We start from the raw sequence: 15,511 nt of genomic DNA, 5'->3' as shown, positions 1-15,511 counted from the left end.
CTGCGTTGCTGTCAAAACGTTTATATGTTCAGGACCATCACACCTGGCCACTTAACCTTCTTTTTCTTTAGAGCTTGGAAGAAGGGGCAGGAAGATTTGAGTCTGTTTGCGTTCGTGGACGATTGGAAATGAGGCAGGCGAGAAGGAGGATGTGAAAGCTCTGAGAACCCAGGTCAGATGTGGGTGCCACCTCTTCAAAGCCCCGCTCACGCAACGCCCAATGGGTGGTTAATCCCATATGATCCTTCCAACCCACAGCTCAGTGCGGGCCCTCATGATCTGCCCTCCTTAAGCCTCTCCCGAGGTTCAAGAAGGGCATGTGGTACTTTGGAAACCTTAGAAATCACATGTGTAGTCTTCCCAGACACGAAGAGCAGGTGCGGAGAGCAGTGGTTTATGCTCTGCGCTTTGAGCAGCCTTGCGGTGTGTTAGGGACATTCTGAGTGGGACCTTTGGGAAAGGGCGTTTCCCTGGAAATCATGTAGTGTAGTCCTCGGACGTTATCCAGAAGCCACCCTGCAGGGCTACGGCAACTGCCGGAGTCCCCAAGTTGGACGTCCTTTACTCTGAATTCACTGCCAACACCTACAGATGGAAGCATGAGCATTCAGAGATGCAGGCACACAACCTCCATCCAGGGGATTAACACCTACACCTGGCCAGAGGACCGCGCAGCTCACCTGGCCCAGCTTGAGCCCACCCCTCATCTGCGTAGTCCCACCTCTCATCTTCACAGGGCCGCCCCTCATTGGCTCAGCCCTCTCCTCTCTTCTGCGTAGTCCGGTCTCTCATCCGCACAAGCCCGCCCCTCGCCAGCGCAGGCCCGCCTTTCGCGGTGTCCATCCCGCCCGCCGTGTGCCCCCCGGGCTCCGCTCTCCGTCCCCGCCCCTCCCAGCGGACGCCTCGGACTCCGCAATCAGCCCGTCCCTCGATGCCCCGCCTACCCCGTGCGCCGCTGCCCCTCGGCCCTGGAGTCCCGCCCCGCCGCAGCGGGAGCCCGCCCTTTCCCTCGCCAGCCTATCGGAGAGGACGTCGCCGTGCACTGACCAATGGGATAGCGGCAGGAGTGTCTCGCCCCCGCGCTGTGCGTCGGGATAAACGCAGTTGTTCCGCGGTCCCTGTGCAGGTCACACACCATGTGGCGTTGCAGTGGGCGGCTGACTGGCGTGTTCGGGAGGCTGAGCGGTCGGTGAGACAAGGACAGGCGGGTGGAAGAAAGGAGGAGAAGGGGGGCGGCGGGGAGGCGACGGAAGGCTCAGGGTTTCGTCCCGGCGGGAGGTGCCGCACCACAGCTCTCTGCTCTGGGTGCTCCTGCGCCCCTAGACCCTTCGCCGGGGGTTCCTGCACCCCGAGACCCCTCGTCTCGTCTGGGCCTCCTGGGCTTCAAGAGCCGGGAGCCCAGCCTGAGGAGCCTTTCAGGGCCGTGGAGCGCCGTCCCGCTTCCATCGCCTCCCGCAGCCCAGTCACCACTCACATCCAGGGAGTTCCTGCCCAGTACCCAGGTTGGGGTGGTGCAACCAGATAAGGCTGTGCAGTCAAGCGGGACCAGGCCAGTGCGGGAGCTGACCCGAGCTCAGCTGAGCTCGGGCTGGGGGGCCCTGTGTGCAGTCAGGGCTGTGGAAGTGAAGATGGTTATTGCTGTAGGTGTTAATACGTGTGAGAAAAGTAACTGGTAGTTTATGGGTCTCAGTACGTTGGCCCCCCTTTTTTGTTGTGGGCGGTGGGTTCTTAGACCCCAGGCTTCCACACGATGTATGGAAATTCAATTTCAATTTAAGCTGCTATGTTTTTAGTAAAATTACAGCTTATAGGATTTGAACTTTTTAAACTATTTGTGGAAAAAGATTACTTTTAGTTTTCAACCCTGAATGAGTGCCATGCCCTGAGTTTGAAACATGTAACATTTGACTTACTTATTTTGAAAAGCTAGGTTGTTTAGTTTTTTGCTAATTCACAAAACCTTGTTTAGTTTATAGCCCCTTAGCCCAGGTGAGGAAGTGCAGGAGCTTGCGTTGTTGGGGTGTCCTAGTGGCGAGCATTGTTCATTTGTGTAGTTGCTTACCAGAAAGTATATGGGGGGGGGGGGGGCATGTTGCCTCAGGCTTTTCATGGGCTTGTTGTGTAAGCATCTGATTTTTGTAATTGGGTTCTTGACAAATAACTTCTTAAAATATCCCACCATTCTCAAATTTACTAAATCAATAAGGAAAATGTTGGTTGATATAATAATCTTCATAATTAGTATGGCCTGAGTTAGTGGTTTTCCTGTACACAGCTTCTTTAAAAGAAATATTTTTGTGAGAAATATTAATGTAGAAATCCTATAAAACATACAATACAGTTGAGAAACATTTTATTTAAAAATAAGTTGTGTCACTGTTACTCAGTTTAAGATCACCCCTAACCGGTCATAGTTCTCCATCCCTCTTAGATTTAATCTCTCTCCTGGTTTACAGAAATTATCTCCTTGCTTTTCTTTATAGTTTTACTATCTATACACAGTCCTACAATACAGTGTTACCTGTTTGAACAGTCCCTGTTTAGAATAACACTGTGCCTGTCCTTGTTGTGTTTGTTTTTGGTTCAGCATTTGTGACCCACATCTTTGTTACATGTAGTTGTAGTCCATTCTTATGGCTAACTTTATTGATTGAATAGTGCATGATTCATCCCTTCTCTGCTGGTGGACATCGGGGTTAGTGGAGTTTGGGGCTTTAGGAACGATGCCCACACTTGTGCAAGCTGCTCTGCAGCTTCCCCCATATCCGAAAATACAGCCATTCTGTAAACCTTCCTAAGCTGAAATGGCCTAAAGTGAAGAAACAATCACCATTAGTTCATATGGAAAAGTTTTTGAGTGTTCCCAATCCTCAAAATAACCTACCAAATCATAACAAATAATGCATAAAATCTGAAATGCATTAATGTAGAATAAAAGCAGGAGCGCACGAAACAAGCTGAGACGCAGCACAGCTGCTTGCAGACAGCTGCTTGCAGACAGCTCAACTTGGGGGCTTGGTGCTGAGTGTGGTTCCTGGGAAGGAGCTGGGCTGGCCCCTCTCCCTGCTGGGGCACCCTTGCCCCTGTAGTGGCTCCTGCAGAACAAATGCTGAGCATTTAACCCTTTTTTGTAAAAGTGAAAATCCCTGTGGTGTATCTTTTGGTTAGAGTGAAACAGGTACTAACATAGGTCTGAAAATGAAGTGGCGGAAAGCAAACATTTGAAAAGCAGGGTTACCTGCACATCTGGGTGAGTGAAGTGCTATCTAAGTCCTGCCAAATGCCATGCAAGGGTCAGGGTCACTGTCACAGCATGAGAGTTCCTGGTAGTGCTTAATTGTCACCAGGTTGCTGGGTGTGTGATAGGACTTCATTGTAGGTAAAATTGAGATGCTGTGATGGAAGAAGCCGCGTGGACGTGGGAGTTGTTTTTCATGCAGTTAAGGGAAATTGGTGTCGTAATTTTGTTGTAGTTATTTACAAATAAAAGGTTTTTTGCATCTAATATTAGTTGATGTTATGAAGCTTTGGCTGAGTTGAGATAAAAGATGGTTAAAGTTGAAAGAAGTGTACCAGAAATCAGTTTTCTGGAAATGTGTTTGGAAGATACAAGGTTTAATTTTTCTTGGCATTATCTTGATCACACGGTGGTTTTTTTTTTTTTTTACATTGTGGAATGTGAGGCCATTTTCCTGCAAACCATCTAACTGATTACTTTCTGTAAACGTAGCCGTGCTGCCCTCAGAGCCAGGAGGTGGAGCAGTACCACAGCCTGTGAGAGGGCGCTGCAGTACGAAGTGGGGGAGAAGATCCACGGATTCACAGTAAACCAGGTATGTCTGCCAGGTACACAGGGAAAGGACTTCCTGCGTACAGGTTCCCAGTCCTTTCCCTGAACCGCTTCAGATTTTAGAGAGCGAATCAAACTGATGTTTCTGCCTCTAGACATCTGGTCACCCCCACATCAGACTGAACATCGCACATCCACTTGGGTCAGGTTTTGCTGTGAAACGAGTTTGCTGCAGATTTACATAAAGACTGGTTTGGAGCCGTTTGCGTTTCAGGGTTATGGAATATAGGTTGCGGTCCTGTACTTAAGTTGATGTTAAAATGGATTTCATTTGGCTCTTGTTTTGCTTAAACTTTCACGTTGGTTTTATCTTTACTATGACAGTTGAGACGTATGTACTTCACATTGGTTCACTGGCAACATCTTGCTGGGCTTGACGCGCTGACAGGCAGGCAAGCCGCCCACGGGCCAGAGGACCAAGTGTCTGTAATACAGGAATAGTGGTGCGGGTGGGGGTCATGGTGGGAGTGCAGCCAGCAGCAGGGAGACAGGGGGACAGGGTGGCACTGGGTAGCGTGGTAGGCAGGTTTCTGGACAGGGAGCCATTGAGTTCAGAGGGAAGCAGCATGGGCAGGGCCGTGGGGGGTGGCTCGAGGCAGGGTCCTGGTGCTGAGTCCTGACAGGTGCCTCTCAGGTTCCAGCAGGCCATGCAGAGGGGTTGCCGTCTCCAGTACAGTCACAGTAAGGAGGGCCTTACCCAGGGGTGGGGTGCTCCCCTGTGGTTTTCATTCTGTTTCCAGTGTAGGGAGGAATAGCTGACACGCTGTCTGAGTTTAAGACGTACAGAACGCCGGTTTGATTCGCCGCCTGTGTGAAATGGTTGCTATGATAGGTTCTGCTAATGTCCGTCTTGTCACATTATTCAAGTTGTATAGAAACTGATTTAATGATAAACCACGGTCGTCCTTGTTTGAGAAATAGTTCCCGTGAAAGTTGTTAGGAGGCAGAGATCGCACTGTGTCTTCTGCGACCTCTCACAAAGCACAGTGAGCTCTGAGAGACCGGTCACTTCATAGCTGTAAATTGCACAGCAGTGGTGGGCCACATGGGGCCCACAGCGCCAGGTCGGGACACCCAGCTCTAAGCTCTGCCCCACCAGTCAGCGCAGGCGGGTTACTTTCATGGCCTCTGAAAAGCGGGGTGGTGGCGGTGCGCTTATCCCAGTGACGTGTTGTGATTGAAGGAGAGGGGCCCCCGCGCAGGTGGATGTAGGGCTGCTCCTTCAGTGCCAAAGACTGGAGGTCTACATCAGGGCTGACACAGAAAGAGACGACTGTCCTCGGGGAGGGTGCCTTCGTTTTTATTGTCCCCTCCTGGGCCCTCCCACTGGGAACAAGTAACTGGTGAGAACCCCGTGAACTAGATGAGGCCACGTGGGGTCCCCGATCCGCCACCCTAGGCTGAGGCCCATTCCAGCATTTACCTCCCGGGAGCGTTCTGACATTCCAGTGAGAGCTCTCATGCCTTGGGAAGGTGTAACAGAACGGTTCTAAATCCACCTGCAACAGGCGGGAAATGTTTAGAAAACGTCTAGCAAGTAGTACACTCTCTGGAAAGGAACGGTGTGTGCTGTCATCAGCCTAGCTCTTACTGTCCTCGTCCATGAGGTCCAGGTTTGGACGAGGGGCCCCCACGTCCCGGTGTGGTCCGAGTTTAAGGCAGATGACCTAACATAGTCGTTCTGAACGCCTTTGCATCTGAGCAGCTGCTCCTGTTCTTGTTGCTTCAGGTAACGTCTGTCCCTGAACTGCTCCTGACTGCCGTGAAGCTCAGCCATGACGGCACGGGAGCGAGGCACTTACACCTGGCCCGAGAGGACACGAATAACCTGTTCAGGTGTGTGGGCACCCTGAGAACCGTTTCTCCAGAGAGCATTCCCGCAGCTTAAAGTGACAGGGCAGACAGCACCCTGGAAAGGAGGAAAAGATTAGGTGAATTTACATCCTTGGCTACGCACAGTTAAAGGTGAAAGTCATACATGATTTTGCACATTACAGTCAGCAGACATTTCTGTGAAAGGGGGTGAGGGTAAAGCGAAGCAATTCTGGTGATCGGCTCTTTGGGAGCCGTGGTGTGAGTCTAACGCACCCGTCGTGTCTCTCTGGCCGTAGCGTGCAGTTCCGCACCACCCCCATGGACAGCACTGGGGTTCCCCATGTTCTCGAGCACACGGTCCTATGTGGCTCACAGAAGTACCCGTGCAGGGATCCCTTCTTCAAGATGCTGAACCGGTCGCTGTCCACCTTTATGAACGCCTTCACAGGTAAGACCCACATCTGGGCCGGAACTGCGGTAGGGTCTGTCTCTAAGGTAGGTAGGGCATGCGGTTGGCGCCCTGTGGGCAAGAATAAACTTGCCCTTTGCAGGTCTGCGGGGCAGACGTTAGCACGGTGGGCCTTTGGGCATGCCACACTGTGATTGGGTTGTAAAAACTGGGCTTTCGGGAAAAGAACATCTGAGGGTTTTCTGGAGAAGGTCTTTGGGGAATAGTGCTGTAAGATTGGGCCTCTGTAGCACTGCTGGTGTTGACGGAGGTGGTGTTTGCATTTTAATTTTAGGAAACAGGAGAGTGAATAGGCTGATGGTGAGTGTGTAGTGCTGTTGGGAGCAGCTCAGGAGCAGTTACGGGAACACAGCTGTCCTTGTCGGCCTGAGAGGTCGCTGGTGCCAGGCCCGAACCCCCAGGCCGGGAGTAGTGCAGCTTCTGTGCCCCTGACATTAGGATTTACTGTGACACTAGGACTCATGGTGAGGGTGAGACGAGACTTGACAGGAGTGTTCCTGCAGGAATCTGGTGTTTTAAAATCTTCCTTTTGTTTGCACCCAGCTAGTGATTATACTCTGTACCCATTTTCCACACAAAACCCCAAGGACTTCCAGAACCTCCTGTCTGTGTATTTGGATGCAACCTTTTTTCCGTGCTTGCGGGAACTTGATTTTTGGTACGTACTGAGTAGTTAATTGGTGCAGACTGTGGTATTAGAGGCACTATCGCCATGTAATTACTTGTTCTTTTTTAGGCAGGAAGGATGGCGACTGGAACACGAGAATCCAAGTGACCCTCAGACAGCCTTGACCTTCAAAGGGGTCGTCTTCAATGAGATGAAAGGAGCGTTTGTGAGTGTTTTCCTTTTTATGTTGTGTGAAAATTATCTTTCTCTGTAAACTATTGAAATATAAGTAGGTTTAGAAGATCATTCAGTTATGTCATTTAATATTCTTGTCATATGGAATTTACTACATGAGATGAGCTGGGGGACAGTGCTGTGAGCAGAAACCACCCTCGTTCCCGTCAAGCACACCACGGAGTCCCCTAGGCTGTCACGTGGTGTGTGAGGTCTCGACTTGTCAACACAGAAGCTGGTCGAGAAGCCAGCTGCCTTGTGTGAAGCCAGATGTTAGAGAGATTTGCAAACTACATGAAACAGCGCCACTCTTCTCAATAACTTTGTTTCATTACGAAAAGTATCTTTCAAAGGTATTTATTTAGTAACCTCTAATAATGGGTTAGGTTAATGAATACAAGTAAGTACTTTGAGAGTGTTTCAGTTTTAATTTCTAATACAAAAAAATTATACACACACACCCCCGTATGATCCGGAAACCCACATCATCAAAAGTTCCTCAGGGACCTCAACGTATCGGAGAACGAGGGGTCTGAGAGCTGCTGTCCTGGCCGTGTTCCCCCAGCCCCTGCCATGTGGGGCTGCTCCCTTGCCGGCTGCCTTCTGCCCCTGGAGGCTACTTCTTTCCTTTAGACTTTAGTACTCAGTTTGGGCAGCATTCCCCCCAAGCATCTTCTTGAAACAAGTTGGGGTGACAGCCTTCCCTCTGGACGCCCTTGGGACCTGCCTGCAGCATCCTTCCCGTGGCCCTCGCCTGTGGGTGGTGTCACCCAGTGCGCCCTGCAAGGGGGTGGCCTTCTCTGGCAGCCAGGCCCTGCGTCCCACACGCAGGTCCTGAGTGAATGGAATGCTGTTCACACAATGTCTGCATGGATGTCCTGGTGTACGTTTGGGATGGTTTTACTTGCAGGGTGTCGCAGGGTGTCCCAGGGTGCGCTCCCGCAGGTTAACCTACTGTGCTGCGCAGGGTGTGTGTCACATTATGTGTGACGTGTCTCTTTTCATTTGAAGGCAGACAACGAGAGGGTATTCTCTCAGCACCTTCAGAATCTTCTGCTTCCTGACCACACGTATGCCGTGGTCTCCGGTGGTGACCCCTTGTGCATCCCAGACCTCACGTGGAAGCAGCTCAGACACTTCCATGCTACACATTATCACCCCAGCAATGCCAGGTGGAGTTTCGTTTTTAAAGTCCGATGGCAGTTTGATTAGGAGGTGACTTGTTGGCACTTTTTATACTGTACGCTTCCGCCGTTTGACAACCAAAGGAATTTAGACAGGATCTTCATAAGCTGCCTGTCTCATTTACTCGATGCTCGGCCTCAGTCTGCAGCCTCCACTCATGCACCCAGCCTGGTGGTGCCAGCACCTCCTGGAGGAGGCCCCACCCACAGGGGCGGCGGCCTGGGTGCCCGTAAAGCTCTGTGGCCTCGGTCCTTCGCAGTGGGGCTGCAGGTCGTGACGCTGGGTGCTTTTTGGTAAATTCCTGTTTCAGAGATCACTATGATGAAACGTTAGTACTTGTGTTTATAAGTAAATTAAATGCTAATGTAAAGTCAGATTTGCAAGATTGAGTTAAGTATAAAAAATGTAAATTTTAATTATGAAACTTCAAATATACAGAAAAGTGTAGACCCCAGAAGAGTGTGCCCGTGCACTGACTACGCAGGTCTCTACTTTGCCAACAGGTGTGGTGGGGTACCCCTGACACTTCTACTTGTAGCCATGCAATGTAAGGGTATTTTCTTACATAAGATAATACCATTTTCACACTTAAGGAAATAAAAAAAATAGTTGATTAAAACCATTTACCTCTTATCCTAAATTAAGACTTTCTAGTTGTCCCCAAAATGTTTGACCCAAATGAGGCCCAAAAATCGCATTTTGTCAGTGTGTCTCTTAAGTTCCTTTCCTGTAGGACAGTATCCCCCCCAACCCCTTGTTTTCATTGAAATTGAAGAAAGTAGGTGGGCTGCCCCTGAACTTTCACCTTCTGGGGTATCAGATTGCCCCTTTGTGGCCTTGGTGGGCATGTCCTGTGTTTCCTGAGAGCTGGACTTGGCTGCGAAGACCCAGTTCTCCTGCATAGGTGCTGCCTGCACGGCACGCCTGCAGGTCCCATCAGACATCTCGGAGCTGCTTCCACAGTGGGGCTGCTGCAGCTGGTCTGCAGGTTCCTATGGTGACTATGGCCTCCCTCGCGGACCCAGACTCCGAGCCGGCACCCTTTGAGCCCTTGTGGAGCCCCTCGTTGGCCTGTCCCGATCTTGTCATCACTGATGCTGCCTCCTGAGCAGCCCTTTAGTAGACTTAGCAGTTTCCACAGAATTCTGTAATGTTTGAAGGCGCTCTCTGTCCGCGGGCTGTGGATTCCCCTGAGATGCGGTTCTGGTGGGAAAGGCGGGGCTGCTGCTTTCCCTTCGCTGTCCAGTTTCCGGGGGACATGGTGGCAGCCACTCCTGCATTGACGACAGAGTCTTTTTTTAGCCTTACTTAGTTTTATATTTACTATTATGAACCCATACACCTATTTTTATATGTGTATATATCTGAGGTTGTGATCAAGTGGAATTTTGAATTTATTTTTTATGCTCATGTCCCAACTCTGACTGGAGGGAGCTCCTTCAGGCTCATCATGTCCTTTTTTTTTTTTTTTTATAATTCATTTTTTAAATTTATTGGGGTGACAATTGTTAGTAAAATTACATAGATTTCAGGTGTACAATTCTGTATTACATCATCTATAAATCCCATTGTGTGTTCACCACCCAGAGTCAGTTCTCCTTCCATCACCATATATTTGTCATCATGTCCTTCTGACAGTTTTTAGTCTTCAGTAACCTCTTTGGTTTCTGCCATTCTCCCCCCCCCCCCCCCACGCCCCAGTCCAGGCTCCTGCCACAGATGTGCAGATGGTCATGTCCCAAGGCGTCTGACCAAATGGGACAGGCGTTCACAGACCAGTGTCTGCACGGGAGCCAGGGGCTCACACTCCTGGTTTTCACTTTCTCAACCTTTGAGTAAAAGTTTTTAAAGGATCTGTAAGATACTAGTTCCCAAAATTTTAATGTCGTGTTGAAGAAAAAGATCACTGTCATTTTAACCTTTTTCCTTCTGGCTGAATAGGTCACAAAGTATTTTAACATAGCTCTTACCTGTTTTTTTTTTTTGTTTTTTTTAACACCTTTATAATAGATTTAAAATAAAGAGCAATTATTGCCAAATGTACATTCAGTTGTTCTGTACAATGTGTGTCTTGTTTAAACCACCTATCCTCTAAAAAGAAAGAGGGAGGCCTCTGGTGTTGGTAACCTACTCGGAAATTGAAAAAATATATACTCCTATATAAAGTTCATTTAATTATGGAACTGGCTTGTTCCAGCTGTTGTATGCATGCCTTCCTACAAAAAGCCATATGGGTTGATTTCTAATTTTTTTAAACTAAAAGAGACTAATAAGTACATTCCCGAAATTTCAGGTTCTTCACTTACGGCAGTTTTCCGTTAGAACAGCATCTGAAACAAATTCATGAAGAGGCACTGAGTAAATTCCAGAAAATCGAGCCGAGCACTGCGGTGCCACCTCAGAAGCCTTGGGATAAGCCGGTGAGTGGCCGCGCAGAGCGTGCTCAGTGTGCTGTTACCCTGTCTGCCAAATACGCAGGGTGCAGACACTCTGGGTATTAATGATAGGATTGCTTTTCAAACGGGGTTGTGGGTTCTGCATGTATGTAAGATTTTCTCAAGCCTACAGAAGGTTATTTGTTATTTGTTTGTAAAGAAAGTTAAGAAAAGTATCTCTTGGACCATTTTATTTTATTTTCCCATCCCCCACCCTCTCCCCTTTGGCAGCCATCAGCTTGTTCTCTGTACCTAACAGACTGTTTCTGTTGGGCTTTGTTTATTCATTTTTTTGTTTTGTTTTTATTTCATATGGTATTTGTCTTCGATTTATTTCACTTACCAAAATACCCCCCCCATGGGTCCATCCATGTTATTACAAATGGCAGCGTTTCCTCCTCTTTGTAGCTGAGTGATCCTCCACTGTGTATATGTACCGGCTCTTCTTTATCCAACTGTCTCTTGATGGGCATTCGGTTTTGCTTCCATGTTTTGGCTGTTGTGAAGAGCACTGCAGTAAACATAGGGGTGCGTATATTTTTTTGAATTAGTGTTTTGGATTTTTTTGGGTAAATACCCAAGAGTGGAATTAGTGGAATTGCTGGGTCATAAGGTAGTTCCATTTTCAGATTTTTGAGATACCTCCATACTGTTTTCCACAGTGGCTGCACCAATCAGCAATCCCACCAATAGCTCACAAGTGTTTCCTTTTCTCCACATCCTCACCAGCACTTGTTGTTTGTTGATTTATTGATGATAGCCATTTTGACTGGGGTGAGGTGGTATCTCATTGTGGTTTTTATTTGTATTTCTCTCAGCAGTGATACTGAGTGTCTTGTGTTTGTTGGCCATGTGTGGGTCTTTGAAAAAGTGTCTTTAGGTACTCTGCCCATTTTGAATCAGATTGTTTTTTAGCGTTAAGTTGTATGAGTTCCTTATATATTAGGTTGGAGCAAAAGTAATTGCGGTTTTTGCAATTATTTTTAACCTTTTAAATCGTAATTACTTTTGCACCAATCTGATACTTTTGCACCAACCTAGTAGCTTGGATATTAACCCCTTATGGGATGTATCACTGGTGAATATCTTCTCCCATTCAGCAGGCTATCTTTTCATTTCGTTGACGGTTTTCTTTGCTGTGCAAAAACTTTTTAGTTTGATACAGTCCCATTTGTTTATTCTTTTGTTTCCCTTGCCAGAAGAGACATATCCAGGAAGACATAATTAAGAGCAACGTCAGAGAGTTTGCTGCCTGTGTTTTCTGGGAGTTTTATAGTTTCAAGTCTTAGAGTTTCAGGTCTTTATGCCATCTCGAGTTAATTTTTATGTATTTTGTAAGAAAGTGGTCCAGTTTCATTTTTTTGCATGTATCTGTTTCATGTCCCCAACACCACTTATTAAAGAGACTGTCTTGACCTCACTGTATGTTCTTGCCTTCTTTGTCATAGACTAAATGGCCATATAGGCATGGATTTATTTCTGGGCTCTCTATTCCATTCCATTGATCTGTGTGTCTTTTTTTATGCCAGTACCATGCTGTTTTGATTACTTGCAGTATAGTTTGATATCAGGTAGTGTGATAACCCCCAACTTTGTTCCTCTTTCTCAAGATTGCTGTGACTATTTGGGGTCTTTTGTGGTTCCATATAAATTTTAAGGTTATTAGTTCTAGATATGTGGAAAATGCCACTGGCATTTTAATAGGGATTGCTTTGAATCTATAGGGATTGCTTTGGGTAGCATGGACATTTTAACGATATTAATCCTTCCAATCCATGGGCGAGGAATATCCTTCCACTTACTTGTAACTTCAGTTTCTTTCTTTAGTATTTTGTAGTTTTCAGAGTACAGGTATTTCATCTCTTTGGGTAAATTTATTCCTAGGTATTTTATATTTTGGATACAACTGTAAATGGGATTTTTTTCTTAATTTATCCCGATCATTCGTTATTGTTGTGTAGAAGCACAACTAATATATATTGATTCTGTATCCTGCAACTTTACTGACGTCATTTATTCTAGTAGTTTTGGGGGAGTCTTTCTCAGACCATTTACACATCCACATAACCTAATGTGAACCCGCTCATTCATGCTCTGCCTATTTCACGTATCGCATGGTCTTACAGAGGGAATTCCAGATCACCTGTGCCCCGGACTCACTGGCCGCAGATTCCTCTAAACAGACAACCGTCAGTGTCAGCTTCCTCTTGCCAGAGTAAGTAACAGTGTGAAAGGAGAAGACATGCAGGTGAGCAGGGTCAGAGTGGGTTCTCCAGTCAGGTGTGGATGGTGGGTGGTTGGGATTCAGGGCTCCAGCAGGTGGTAGGTGTCAGGAGAGTTCTCAGCACTGTCTGGGCTGGTTTTGGGGGAAATGGCTTTGGGTAGCCGTGCAGAAGAGAAGTCACTTCTTTCTCACTGCATTGTAAGTCTCACTCCTAGAGAAAGACTGACTCAGAGCAGCGGTGGTTAACATGTGGGGTCACAGGTGTCTGAGCCTGAGAAGAGGGCCGTGCACGCTGCCTCAGCAGTTTGGAGGCATGCACAACTCGAACTGTAGAGACTGGACACCGGAAGGGTGTGCGAGCCGAGGACGCCCATTGGCCTGTGTGCTCCCGGCTGCCCGTCTCCACCGGCTCCTGTCTGCCGTGTAGTGCTCACAGTGCCGTTAGAAGCGAAGACACGCTCGGCACCCTCCTGCAGCAGCATCCAGTGCGCAGCCCAACTGTCTCATGCTTTGGGTCCAAAACAACCCCCAGTATGAGAAGCACAGTTTCTCGCCTTTGCCTATACAGCTGTTCAAATAGAGGTTGAAATTCAAGACCGTCTAGTAGAACACCAGCTTCTTTGGAAATGAGTGGCAGCACGGTAGTGGTTTTAATGAGTTTGAAAACATAAGGGACAACACTTTGCTCTTTTTTCTCCCCTTTTAAATGAAGCATCACTGATACGTTCGAAGCCTTCACATTGAACCTTTTGTCTTCCCTCTTGATCGGTGGACCCAATTCCCCCTTCTACAAAGCCTTAATCGAGTCTGGGCTCGGCACAGACTTCTCTCCTGATGTTGGGTAAGCTTCGTCACGGGCTCACATTAGTACCTCACCTTTGGGAGCAGTTTTGACATGTGACAATGTCTGGCCATGTTTTTGGTTGTCACACCTGGGATGGGTTTCCCGGCTCCCAGGGATGTAGCTGCTTCACATCCCACAGTTACGGGACGGCCCCTGTCGTGCCAGCACACAGCTGTGCCTTAGCTTATGGGTGCAGTGAGCTGCTTCCGTCCGCTGCAGGGGGGTTTGGGGGAAAACGAAGAAAGGAGAAAATGACACTTTTGCACGATCTCAGAATGGCATACTGCGGCCTTTTCTAAAAGTCAGCTCATTAAATATATTTTGAAATCTTAAGATTTTGTAACACTCAGCCGTTCTCTATTTCTACATTTATTTTGCCTTAACTCTTTTTAAGTTGTAATGATGTTTGGAAATGTTCAAAGGACACGAATGTGATGTGGCCAGTTATGTCTGAGAGCAGATGTCTGAGGACGACACTGCTTTCGTTGGCTTGGTTGTGTGGGACTTGAGAGTTAATGCTCTTAGCTCCGTTGCTTGGCGTAGTTGCTCGTTAAACGGCGTGTGGTAAGCGAGTGGTGGGAGCCGCACGGGCTCTGTGCATGCTCTCCTCTCGGGTTCCAGGTACAACGGCCACACCAGGGACGCCTACTTCAGCGTGGGCCTGCAGGGCATGGCCGACAAGGACGTTCAGACAGTCCGGGACATAATCGACAGGACGTTGGAGGACGTCATTGCGTACGTATAGCCCTCTGCTCTGATCCCCTGCCTTCTCCGTTGTTCGGCCATCTACATTTAGTGGTAGACATGTTCTCCTGTCTGTTGCCTCCATCACCCAGGTGGAATTCTGGCTCATGCGGTAACAGTTTTTAACTTTTTGAGGAACTTCCAAATCACATTGTTCTGCAGTGGCTGCACGATGCCCACACTGCATCCAACACGTGTGAAGGCCCAATTGTCTCATCTTCAGCGCGTCCCCGTCCTCACAGACCTTTTAATTTTCTGGGTTTTTTATTCGAACCATCCGGGTAGGCTTGAAGTGGTTTTAATTTGCATTTTCTTGGGGACTGTGACCTATGGCTTTTTTCATGTGCTTATTGGCCTCTGTCTTTGGAGAAATAATACATTTCTTGATCCATTTTTTTATTTGGATTATGTGTGTTTTTAATTTATTTATACAGTTGTAAATGTTATTTAAATATTCTGGATTCAAAGCCCTTATCTGACACATGATTTGTGAATATTTTCTTCATTATACAACTTATTTTTTTGCTCTCCTGATTATGTCCTTTGAAGCACAAAAGGTTTTATTTTTTATTTCGTCCACTTTACCTGTTTTTTTCCTTTAGATACTTGTGCTTTTGGTGTCACTTGAAACCATTGCCTAACAGAAGGTTACAAAGATTTACTCCTTTTTTCTATTCTGAGAATTTTCCTCTTTTTAAATTAAATTTGCTGGGGTAACATTGGTTAATGACATTGTGTAAGTTTCAGGTGTACACTTCTGTAATACATCATCTGTATATAGCATTGTGTGCTCACCACCCAAAGACTAATCTCCTTCATATATTTGACCCCTTTACCTTCTTCATCCTCTCCCCACTCCCACTTCCCCTGTGGTAACCCCCACTGGTTAGTGTCTATGAGTTTGTTCGTCGCTTTTGTTTTATATCCCACATCAGTGAAATCATACGGTTGTCCTTTTCTGCCTGTCTTACATGATACTCAGGATGCATCCATGTTGTTGAAAATGGCAGTATTTCATCTTTTTATGGCTCAGTAACATTCCATTGTATGAATGTGCCGCGTCTTTATCTAGTCGTCTATTGATGGACACTTAGGTGGCTTCTA

At 47.3% G+C, this 15,511-nt stretch overlaps 1 protein-coding gene across 1 annotated transcript in view; it reads left to right on the top strand.

Annotated features, from left to right (window-relative positions):
• The first annotated feature begins 1,047 nt into the window (after positions 1–1,047).
• PITRM1 (pitrilysin metallopeptidase 1) overlaps positions 1,048–15,511 on the top strand; it is a 31,735-nt gene continuing 17,271 nt past the window's right edge. The window contains exons 1-11 of the mRNA XM_019710583.3: positions 1,048–1,189; positions 3,731–3,833; positions 5,580–5,686; positions 5,962–6,113; positions 6,678–6,792; positions 6,871–6,967; positions 7,987–8,147; positions 10,454–10,580; positions 12,722–12,810; positions 13,532–13,660; positions 14,285–14,398. Coding sequence (XP_019566142.3) covers positions 1,137–1,189; positions 3,731–3,833; positions 5,580–5,686; positions 5,962–6,113; positions 6,678–6,792; positions 6,871–6,967; positions 7,987–8,147; positions 10,454–10,580; positions 12,722–12,810; positions 13,532–13,660; positions 14,285–14,398 — 1,247 coding nt within the window. The 5' untranslated portion in view covers positions 1,048–1,136. The remainder of the gene's footprint in view (positions 1,190–3,730; positions 3,834–5,579; positions 5,687–5,961; positions 6,114–6,677; positions 6,793–6,870; positions 6,968–7,986; positions 8,148–10,453; positions 10,581–12,721; positions 12,811–13,531; positions 13,661–14,284; positions 14,399–15,511) is intronic.

The sequence above is a fragment of the Rhinolophus sinicus genome, chromosome 1, assembly GCF_057876585.1.
Source record: "Rhinolophus sinicus isolate RSI-liver-muscle chromosome 1, RSI-T2T, whole genome shotgun sequence".
Classification (NCBI taxonomy): Eukaryota; Metazoa; Chordata; class Mammalia; order Chiroptera; family Rhinolophidae; genus Rhinolophus; species Rhinolophus sinicus.
Note: the sequence above shows the minus strand (reverse complement) of the source record. Positions and strands in the feature narration are given on the sequence as shown.